A 12155-nucleotide genomic window follows, 5' to 3' on the forward strand; every position below is an offset into this window, starting at 1 on the left:
TCGTAACTTTCCTTCCAAGGAGTAAGCATCTTTTAATTTCAGTCACCATCTGCAGTGACTTTGGAGCCCCCCAAAATAAAGTCTGACACTGCATGTCTATAATTACTGGGCTTAAATTACATGGTCAGTAATTTCTTTGTTCACATGACTTCAACTTTCTTGCCCTTCTGTTGTATTCACTTGGCAACCTCCCAAACCTGATTAGATCCATCTTTCTACCTAACCTGGACCTGTACCACCTAGCTGATATAGCTAAAGAAATATATAAGCAAACTAACTGATCTTATATTCAACTGATCACTAACCCTGTAGACCATCTAACACTGCTTGGAAATCATACTCTATTTCCCTGGGTTTTTTCATTTTTTTCTTACCTTTTCTTTTCTTCTCAAACTTTCAACTCCTTTCCCCTCTGAACTTCAGTCTCAGTCTTCTCTTGCATTTCAATGAGAAAATAGAAGCAATACAAAGAGATCTTCCATGAGCATCCATTATCATATCTTCCTAACTACATACATCTGTGCCCACATATTCAGTCTTCTCTATTTTATTATGGATGGACTTTTTGTATCCCTGTCTTAGACCAATCATTTGTGCACTAGATCTATTCAATCTCATCCACCCAATGATCTCAGTCCAGTAATTCTCTTCATCTTCTGTATCAAATTTTCCTGGATCTTTTCTATTTGTATATATTATTATTTCTTCTGTTGTTTTTTTTTTAAAGATACAATTCTCCCTTACTCCATTTTCCCCTTCCAGCCACTCTTCTATTTCTATTTTTCCTTTACAGTGAAAACCCCTGAAAAATTATCTATATTCACTATGTCCAATCTAACTCCTCCTACACTCTCTCAAACCCATTCCAATAAGGCTTCCATCTCCACCATTTATCAGAAACAACTCTTGTTCAGGTCAACAAAACATCTGCCCCAGAAATTGACTTCTGGTCATTTTCACATTTCAGTTAAACCTCACTGAAACATTTTCTAACTTTTCTGTAAAGGTCAACTCATCTATTATATGCTGTCACTATTATATTGCTTATCATGCTTGTGATTTTATATTTTTATGTGATTCTTAATGAGTCTTTTTTCCTCAATAAACTTCAAGCTCCACAAAGGCAAGGATAATCTCTATTTTTCTGTAACAATTTTATGGTCAGTGTCTAGGACAATGCCTGGCACATAGGAGGCCATCAACATAATTTGAAAAAACGAATGCTTTATTATCATCATCCCCGTTTTAAACGTGGGAAAAGAAGGCCCAGAGAAGTAAAGGTACCAGCTTAAATGCACACTGTAGATTATTGGTAGAACAGGAATTAGAACTAGTTGAATATACTGACCACCAAGCATCATGCTACATTATGGAGTTATGAAATAAATGAAATAAGCCCTCTTCTCCCAGAGCACTACCATGTTTGGGCTGAATAGGATAAATCATGAAACCTAGTTCAGTATCAAGTCCTCCTTGTGTCTCCAAGGGCTTAGCTACCAGGTCAACAGAGATGAATCACACTGTTGACTACTCTGGCTCCTGTATTCAAAGTGCCCAGGGAGAAGGCCCTTTCCCTGAAAGCATTTGTTTAACTAAGTATGGTGATGGGTGTTAACCAGACTACTTGTGATCATTTTGCAATATATACAAATATCAGATCATTATGTTGTATGCTTGAAATTAATATAATGTCATATGACAACTATACCTCAAATTTTTAAAAAAAGCATTTGCTTGAAATTACATTGCAGGCTTCAGAATAAGACTCTTCAGGTGCATATCACTCATCAATGATCTACAAACTATGAACCAGGAAGAACACAGGGAGGAGTGAGCAGGAAGGCCAACTTTTTTTTTTTTTTTTTAGGAAGGCCAACTTAAAGTTACAACATTAAGATCCACTGTTAGTTGAAGACCAGTAAGAAAGAGAGAAAAAGCATTTTAGAAATGAAATCGTCAGGCAAACAAGAATTGCATTATATACTTTTAAAGAACCCACGGCATTAAGAAGATCTACGTAAACCAGCTGGAAGGCTGCAAATTTTGAGAAACATGAACCATGCAGAACTATCAATAAACATACTGTGATTTACCACTTTGTAAGGGACTGTTACTATTAAGGGCTTCCCTGGTAGCTCAGATGGTAAAGAATCTACAAAGATGATCATATGATTCATTATATAAAATGGGGCACTTTGAAAACAAAAAGAAGCACTATTTAAAATTATGCCAGGGCAATGAGGGTTTACCAGGACTGACTGTCCCAGGTAAACAAGCAGGATTGGCCACCCTCTTTAGTAACCATCTACTCATTATGCATTAAAAAAATAAAAATAAACACCAGGTACTTAATCTGTTATGTAAATGAGCCCTTCAGGGAAATCAACCACAGCAGCTAGAATGGACAAGATACCAGTCCAGTGTGGGCTCTGTTTAAATCATTTTTACCCTCTATGATTCTGCTAATATTTACCATCTCCACTGGAAAAAAAAAAAGAGAGTTAAGAGTCACTGGCTTTATCTAGTTTTTTTGTCCCTTTGTACCTGATATATTCAATCTATAGGAGGGGGCCGTTTCTATCCCCATTTGGAATTTAATATTTATGCTTATGAAAGAATATGCCTTTCTGTGATAAGTCAAACAGAATGTCATTCTTCGGATTTCTAGAGACTTCCATTTTCCCCAAAGGCACAGCTGGCTTATACAAAATTTGTATGAATATGTGCCATATTTACTTCAATCAAGACTGATTCTTAGATAATTCACTGAATTAACACAGCAAAAACAAGATCACTAACCACAACATTTTATTGTAGAGATCAATACACATATTCTGAGAAATAATTTGAGCTATTCACTTGATGGTTATGAACACATCGGGATCTGTTTAATTGGTATATTTTGGTTTGCTAGGCAAGAGAAAAATAACAAGTCGAATCCAAAGGGCCTGATTTTTTTTTTTTAAGTCTATAAAAAGAGAGGATTAAATACTGCCAGTTCTACTATCAAGAAACATTATATGATTTTTATGAAGATAACTCCACATAAGTCCAGCAAGGCGTGTTGGCAAGTAGAAGTGAAACAGTCTATTATACAAAATGCAAAAGGATTCAAAGATGAATTATAAAAAATAAAATTTTGGTCAGAAAATCATTACTACATGAAGCCACATAAAGGTGTCTGTGAGCTGCTTTTTTTAAGGGGAAAAGAAATCAAGCCATTAGCTCTCTATTTATTCAAAAGGAAAAATAAGGAAAATGTTTGGAAAATACTTATGATATTTAGTGAGTTCTTTCTCATCTGCCATCCAGAGTGCACAAACATCTAACTTATTCTTGCCAACCTATAGAAGTGAGGGAATAAAACCACTGTCTGGCCATCAGTGGCACACTCACAACACCCGAATGAGATCCAGGGTAATCCTAGATCGGGGAATGTCAATGTTGAGTACTCGGACTTCCACTCTTTCTCCAGGGCCCAGTCCAAGACTCCTTCTCTTCTTCGTCTTAGAAAGTTTTGCTTCTGTTACATTTCGTATGGGAATCAGCCCTGATCTCCCCACTCCTATATCCACAAAAATTCCAAACAAGGTGGCATTCTCGACTTTGCCTGTAAGAACAGTCCCAACCTGCAGGTCTTCCAAGCAGACTATGCTTCTCTTGAAATCAGGTTTATCGAAATCTACAACAAAAGGGGAAAATGGACAGTGTGTATAAATAATTGTTAGACACAACATAATTTAATGAGTAAGTATTGAATACATATCAATTGTGTGCCCAGACCAGTATCAAGCATTGAGGGGAGACATAAAAGGAGCTGAAGATATATGCCTGCCTTCAGAGAAAAGGCATCCTAGTTGGAGAAACAGCATGTGCAAAGTAGAAACAATTCAAGAAAGTTTACTCAAACACTATCTTCTCCTCAAACTCTATCTTGCTAACCTGTGAACATTAGCACATACATAAGGGACTCAAAAGAGTAGAGTGTCTTATTTTCTTCTTTATGAAGAGGAGATGAGAAAATACATTTGCTCAATGAATATGCAAGGCTAAATCACAAATACGGAGAAAATAAGACCCTTGTTGACAGAAGAATGGGAGTTTTCCTCCAAGTGACTGAATTCTCAAAATGTTTAAAGTGGGCAGAACATCCATAAATGTTTAGTCAACTGTGGTGAAATTTAAACGTTCTTTCTCACTTCTCCCCCCAAATTTTGAACTCAAGTTCAAAGTACTCAACTCCTATCCGCTTTGAATAAATTTATCCAATCAAAAAGAATGGATTCTTGATTATCTATTGCTCAGAAACCCAGACAGGCCAGTACCTTATGTCCTTTCTCCTCTTTCAATTCAATTCATAAAACATTTATTAACTCCTATTAGCACTCTACCAGGTACTCAAGAAACAAAGATGAAGCACAGATCTCTACTCTCGAGTTCTTACAGCCCTCTTTCCCTTGTTCATGCCAGTGTACTGATACATGTCTCTGTTCATTAACACTACCCCCCACCAAAGACAGGCACAAAGCCTGCTGAGGAATCATGGCTTAAGTTAAACCAAAACAAAAACAACAACAAATGTTTTATGATGGAGAAGGTTACAACTAGCAATTGAAACAGGGCTTTTGGATTATCTGTGGATTCCATTTACCCATGCTCCTCTTGGCCCCCTTTCCTAGGATTACTGAATGTTGATTCTAATAACAAAGAACACATTCTATGCTTGGATCTCCTTTTACTAAGACCTCATTTTCCCCTCCACCCATTCCATTTCCTTTTCCTCCACAGCTGTTGGCTTTATCCTGATTACTTGTTAAAACTATCCTTTACATTTGTATTAATAACTGGTCACCTCTTGGTTCCCCTCCCCCAGCCTAACCATAGTGAAATCAAGGTTTTCTTTTTTTAAAAATCCACTTTTTACCTTTACAACAAAACAAAACCCCTCTTTAAACCTTAAATCTCATTTTCCTCATAAAAAAGAAATATGCTAACACTAGAATTGATTGTGTAGAATTCCATCTGATGCTCAGGTGTGAATTCCAAAAATAAAGAGCCCACTGAATACGCCATTACACTGGGCAAGGACTGTGTCAAAGCAAAGGGAAACCAAGTTGTTGATCATGGTCAGAGGTAGGATGGTCTCTGAGGCCCCACAAGTATTGTTTTTATACTTAGAAACTCTCCCTCTTTCTTACAGAGGTCCAGCAGCTACAATCCCCAAGGGTTTTTGATCAGCTGCTTAATTTTGCATGGAAAATCAGAGTCAAGAACTACTTAACATAGCCCAGGCCACTGAGAAATCAGAAAAGCCTCCATGTACCAGGCAAACTTTAACACTTTGATTGCCAAGGCTACATACTCAGTCCCCTGTCACCAGGTTGCTTCTGACGAACACAATTATGGAAACTAACTGGTGACCAGAGTGTTAATAACATAGAGTTGATTATATCACCAGAAAAACAGAAGACAGGATGAGTATAAAGAAAGAATGAGGCAAGAAAGGAAGTAATTTTGAGAAAACGGAGGACAGAAAAGAGATGTAACATAAATGCAGAAACATTCAAAATACTATCTGCTCCTTTAAACATATGACTGTCTGCCTTTCTTTCTGATGATGTATTTAGTGTTAAAATGAAAGTTCTCAGACATCTAGAAACCTGTGACTTATGCTAGGGCAAAAGTCAGTTCCAAAGAGATCTATTGGAAATTTCACTTGAAACAATGATAAATACTGCAGTAACTGGTAAGCTCAATTCAGAGCCCAGGTGTATGTTTCTGCTCAACTAGAGGCATCATCAGGTAAAGACCAACTTAGCTGTTGGTTGTTTAACTCAGCTATGTAATCTGAGGGCTGATCTTTGCTCTCAGTCTACAGTGTAACTGAGATCATGGAACAATCAGCATCAAGACTGAAAAAACCAAGATGGACAAGAAAAGCCGGAACAGAGCATATTTGCCAACCTTCTAATGTAGTGGTTTTAGTACAGCACTCCCACCCTGCTAGAAAGCCACTGCTCACTGCTAGATAACACCTATGGAATTCACACCTAAGAATAACTGCAAAGGGCGAGGGATTTATCCACGGAAGTATTCACTTTGGATGGACCACCCAGGAGGCTTCTACTCCTACATTTTTGGCATAGGTCTTACTGTATGTTTCATTTTATTTTTCTCTAACCTTGAAATTAATTTCAAATTTACACAGATATTGAGGGAATGGTACATTGAGCTTGACAGATGAACACAAATTCCCCCAGACCTTTTCAAAGAAACCACCTCAACACAGCATAACCCAGGATGAAATGAGCCAAGCCCTAAACATGGTTATCATAAAAATGATGTGAGACAAGCACAGATTCATTTAAATCTCAGGGCTTCCTAGTCAAATTTCCTTGGGAAGTAGGTCATTTGATACCTTAATTCCTTCTCACCGGGTCATTGCTCTCAACAACTATGGCTCTTAAACTTCCTTCACCATCTACCTGTGCTGAAAGCCATGAGACTTTTAATTAGAAGGAAAATCAACAGAGAGATAGTATCTTTTTTCTTCCGAGTGTTCACTGACATAGAATCCAGGAACTTGGAAGGCTGTAACTTAGAAAGAAGATTCACTTTAATTTGTGAACTGAATGCTTTACCTTGGACTTCTGACTCTTAAGAGGTAAAAAGTTACAAAAGGATTATGAAAAATGTATGTCTCCATGAACATGGCAGCACATGCATGACGTGTTTAGTCTAGTGTGATGGGAAATAAGCCTGGGAGGAACAGTCTGGAGACCTGGCCTCAACTTCAGCTCTGGATACTTACTAGCTTCAGTGACTTTGAAGGAAGGTCCCTGCGCTCTAGTTTTCTCATGGAGAGAAAGGCAGAATGGAGGATCCTGTGGCGCAGGATCACTTTGAGCTACTCAAGTGAAAGGCATTCCCATTCATCGTTTACCTGTTCGAAAGTCAAAGCTCTCAGGCTGGCTAAGACCATCTACGATGACCTGTAAGGTGTGCACTGTTGTTTGCAAACTTTCTGCAGTTTTCTCCATTCCTTCTTTTTCAAGGAATGAATTTATTTTTTGCTGCATTTCTGGCTTTCCAATCTCATACAGTGTCCCTCCAATGAATGACAAAAACCTGCAGAGGAAAAAAAAAAAAAAAAAAGAAGAAGAACCCCCCCACCACATATTAATAATATTACTTACTCCAGTCTCCTTACATAAATCACCCCTATTCATCTCAGATCCATACATCAATCAATCAACTGGTCTCTACTGAAAATCAACCCTGTGCCCCATGCCATAAAGATGATCTGTCTTGGGAGAAAAAAGGAAGAGGATGATTTGAGGTTTTTGAGTTACTTTCCAAAGAAGCTCCTGCTCAGAATCAGCATCAGAAATGTTTTACAGCGCAATGTTCATTAGAGTTTAGTGCCAGATATATTTTCTAAAAGGATACCTATATTTGCTTCATGTTTCTGCAAATTTCAGTTAGGAAAACGTTTTGCAGTTAAATTACCTATTAGGCAAACAATGAATTGCTGCTATCAAAATCCAGCAAAATACCCAACAAGGATTGCCAGCTTTTGACAAACAAATCACTTTAGCCATATGCCTTGTCTCTGTGCTTTACTTCTGTGTACCCATGATGACAGTGTAACCTGTGCAAGCATATGCTCAATCTAAGAATTCTCCAGCAACGGTTATGCCTCGCATGGACTAAATATCAAGTATATTAAGGTTTCAGAAGTCAACAGAAAAAGGATGAGAGGATTATCAAAAAGTGACTTCTTCCCCAAATGGAAGCTCTGCAAGGAAGACCTCACTTACATAATCTTAAGGTGAATATTACTTTATATACTTTATATATTACATACCTGTAATATTTAGGAGACTATTTGCCTTTCTCAATTTCCCTCTGCTATGTTTACCATTACCCATGTTTGTTTAGCTGCCTCTCAATTATTTAGCTTTGGAGTTCAGTAATGAGTTAATCAAGAAAAAAACACAGGGTTAAAGATGAATTTCCCTTCAATCTCATCTGAATTTTAAGTAACTATAGCTCACTTTCTTGATATTCCTTGGCTGTGTACTTTTCCACATAGTTAAGTTCCATTTCTTATGATTAATGGCTCTTTAAAAATGTCAACACAGTAATCAGATAGATAGCGATACTAATGCCCCCAAATCCTTTCCTCTAAGGATGTCTCTGGAATACAGGCAGGGGAAAAAGAGACTGTTGGAGGCTTGTCTATGTTTAGAATTGGGATGTATCCTATTTGTTAGGTTACTGCATGATCACAAAAGGAATGTTTGTTATTTCCAGTCTTTTTCTCCCCCACTGTTGTGTTCAACTAGAGAAGGCCTCTTGAGTGATAATCTGGTAGTGATAGTCTGTTATCTAGTGGAGAAACTCTCTCATCTTTCATTTAACCAGGGAATCTCTTTGAGTTCAAATGTGTAATCCTCCTACATTTCCAAAGTCGTAATTTTGGTCAAAAACAGACTGATAAAAATCCAACCTATTTTCTTTAATATATTTTGGTTAAGGGTCTCATGAAAGACTAAGGAATTAGTGCTTGGGCTCCTTTTTTTTTTTTCTTTTAAATGAGCTTCCATCCCAGCTGGTGGCAAGTGAGTTACACATTTTATGTCTGTGTGTCCATGGCTTCCTGGGCCCACGGACAGGCAGTGGTATCTTTAGTGTTGATAGGTATCTGTTAGTAGCATATAACGGCCCTGGTGACAGGCAACAGCTGCTATAGCTCTGACTGACGGGGCAGATGACACATGGCAACCTCTGCCCGCAGCCAACTTCCTTGCACAACTTCCTAAATAATACCGGCCCTGCTGAGCAGACTTCCTTGGTATTTACCCTCTTGGCTTGATTGGTCTGCAACTGGCTATTCAGCAGAACATCTTTCAAATCCCCAAGATTCTGGCTTACAATCAACAATTAAAAGGCCAAAAAAGTATATTTGTGGGTTGAAGATTCATAATAAACTTGAATAGCATTTTATAATTAATAAAATAACTAAAAGAAACTTCCCAAAGTACTGGACATGTCTTGGCCTCAACAGCAAAAACACTCACTCAGGAGGCCACTTGGAGACTTAAGGTTTTGTGTGCATGTGTATATAACTGACTCTAAAGTCACTTCCATATAAAGGATTCTGTTTATAGTGGCTGCAGATGCACAAAGAATATTGGTCTGTTTAACCTGGGTGCATATTTCATATATCATTTTCATCCTCACACACAAAAGCCTGAGGGCACTGGTAATTAAAATCAATAAAAAAGCACCAAATTGTACTCCTAGCTAATGCTTCAGTATTGATCAACCCTATTTTTAAATGACTATGCAACAGAGTCAGATGCTTTTTTATTTCGAAAACTTTCTTAAAGTTACAACAGGGTCGCAGAAAATGGAAACTAACAAACAAAAGGGAGACTATAAAATGAACTGGGAATAGCATTGCGTTTGACCTCTCTTTAATTTCAAAAATATTCAATTGTAAACAATGGAAACTTTTGTAAAAACTGTAAACAAGGAAACAATGTTTTTTGCTCAGTAGCCACTTAATAAACATGTGTTCTTTAAATACACTAAGAATAACTTATTCTACATTATTCTGAATTTTTACTCTAGAATCAAGTGTGATAAATAATATCCAACATACAGCTTCATTTTAGAAATAAGAAATACTCAACACAAAGTACTTTCTGGCTCAGAAGTATCATATAAAAACACAGTATATTTTATGAAGCTTAGAACTAGAATGTGAGTGAACGTGTTCTGAAAAAATAGTGCTTGACAGATGTTCTCATTTAATCTTGACAATAATCCTAAAAGGTAGGTATCACATCATACAGAAAGGAAACACCGAGCTTTAGGGAGGTTAAATAACCTGCCCACGGCCTCATAGCTATTGTCACTAACTGGAGTTTCATGCTACACACATCAGTGTATATCTGTTTATAACTGCAGTTATGTCAAAATTAAAGTGTTATATTTGGTTAAGATATAAAACAATACTTTGGGTAACATTTCACCAACACGATTTAATGGCAGATTAGTTTTAAATATTAGAGAGTTAACATTGATGAATCCAACAGAGAAATTATTATATAAACGTATTTAAGTAGACAATTCTCTCAAAAGTCCAAGGGTTATTAAAATCATATTTCTTCACTTCTCTGAAAGGCTTTTTCAGTTTGCTAAGGACTGCTGTCTGAGCTGCTGTTTCTATTTAATATGTAATTTCATCCATCTTACTTAAAGTAAGAAAGTAGCATAAATGCAACAAATAAGCACATCATGTTCTTTTAGCACACATCTGCACAAAGTTAAAACACAGACCTTGCAGCAGAGAGAGGCTGCTTGTTTTTCAAACAGAATGCTATATAAAACCTAAAATCGCTGATATCTTCAACAGAAACTTGTTACAAATACAAGTTCTCCTCCTCAAAGAATAAGAAAAGTCTTTGTAATATTTTTCTTGAAGAATAAGAAATTCTCAAGATTCATTAGACTTCAGATATAGCCATTCAGTTTTATGTAATCATTTCCAGCATGCAGAGAGAAATTTAGGAGCCCAGGACTCATTACATTAAAGCAACATGATATCCCACAGAGCACAGAAAAATCATGGTGATGCAACTCCATCACTTTAAAAACAACTTAATATTAACATGTGCTTTGTGGGCTAAACACATAAGATTTAAGGCTCCACAAAGAACCATGCTGCAAGGGCAAAGTACTCCTAGTTGTCCATCCATGCTAGATACTTTTAAAAGAGACTTTCATACTTGTTTATTTTTATCCATTGGTTTTACTCAGTCTTAAAGTAATTATATCAATAAACCAATAAATGCAAGAGCACAGTCATTTTAGAAAAAGTTACAGATAAAGCAGAGAGCATCATCTGTAATACAGGCAGACATTCAACAATTAAAACAAAAGAGGTAACTTGTCCTTCTTACCTGTGATTGTGATTATAGAGCAAGTGGTAGGACACAAAAGAAAAGTTCAGTTTGTTATACTGAAACCCACAGATTCTATGTATTTAAAACCTATGGCTTTATATTAAAGACAATGTAAATTCCAACATGGTAAAGGAGGGAAACCCACTACTCCTTTACGCTATTTATGGGAGCTGAACTCACCTAGGTGAGCATGGAGCGGCACACTTTAGTTTTGCTTAGAGCAGTGTGGCTTTACCACATCTGCTGTTTCAGTAGTCAAATCAAAGGGGTGGCAGTGTGAACTGCACTTTAATCATCATCAAAGAATCTTTTCAAATCTCTAACCTCTATTAAACCAAGAAACTGAACTGGGCCAGAATCCTTCAAAATCTTCACTGATGTAAAATCCACAAATAATGGTAAATTCAAGTAGAGAGCATTTACAGAGAAGCCCACACACAGAACAACCTACTGGGCTCAGAAGCTAGCAGGTATCTAGTGAAGGTAATACTGAAATGGTTTTTGTTAGCATATCATCAACCACAGAAAGTTTACAGCAAATAATTTTTCATAAGAATGTAACAGCTTTTGAAAACTTACACACTGCAGATAAACTTTTGAAAAAATGTAACCCTTTCAGAAAGGGTAACCAAGGTTATTTCTGAAAACTCTTTGGGTAGCAGGGGGGCACTTTTAGTGTCATTGCTTGGTACCATTTAGAGTGTCTCTGGAGTACTTCCTGCATCTGAACATACTCTTGGATCTATGAGCAGCAGAAAAAAAACAAGAGCCAAAAAGAAACTACCACAGATTAACAGATGCAGTCTGTCTTCCAAGAGACTTGGTTTATAAGCATCAGACTGTTAACCTGATTCTAACTTCTGAAAAACTTAGTAAATGTTTCCTCCTTTTTCAAAGGTCTATTACACGTGCATAGAGGCTGGATACTTGATGTATGCTGCATTAATTGTGGGAGACTTAGAAAGCGGTTTTATTTTATTTTAGCAGTTTAGTAAAGGAAATGAATTTTGTTAAAAAAAAGAAAACAGTTAAAGTGTGTTTATATAGACATCCTCTAAAAATCTGAGATTAGAATGATCTCTTTAGAAATAGCTGAAGAAGACATACAGTTACAAAATACCTAAGATCAGAGAAATAGTAACCAATACCACAAAGAATAAGCAGCATTGATTTTTATGT

General features: G+C 36.8%; 1 protein-coding gene across 2 annotated transcripts in view; it reads right to left on the reverse strand.

The window, feature by feature from the left end:
* Nucleotides 1-2791: 2791 nt before the first annotated feature.
* SRBD1 (S1 RNA binding domain 1) overlaps nt 2792-12155 on the reverse strand; it is a 238441-nt gene continuing 229077 nt past the window's right edge. For both annotated transcript variants that reach the window (XM_055539987.1, XM_055539986.1), the window contains exons 20-21: nt 6944-7128; nt 2792-3682 (exon numbers count right to left, since the gene is read on the reverse strand). In XM_055539987.1, the coding sequence (XP_055395962.1) occupies nt 3393-3682; nt 6944-7128 (475 nt within the window). In that variant the 3' untranslated portion in view covers nt 2792-3392. The remainder of the gene's footprint in view (nt 3683-6943; nt 7129-12155) is intronic.

This window comes from Bubalus kerabau, chromosome 11 (assembly GCF_029407905.1).
Source record: "Bubalus kerabau isolate K-KA32 ecotype Philippines breed swamp buffalo chromosome 11, PCC_UOA_SB_1v2, whole genome shotgun sequence".
In the NCBI taxonomy this organism is placed as follows: Eukaryota; Metazoa; Chordata; class Mammalia; order Artiodactyla; family Bovidae; genus Bubalus; species Bubalus kerabau.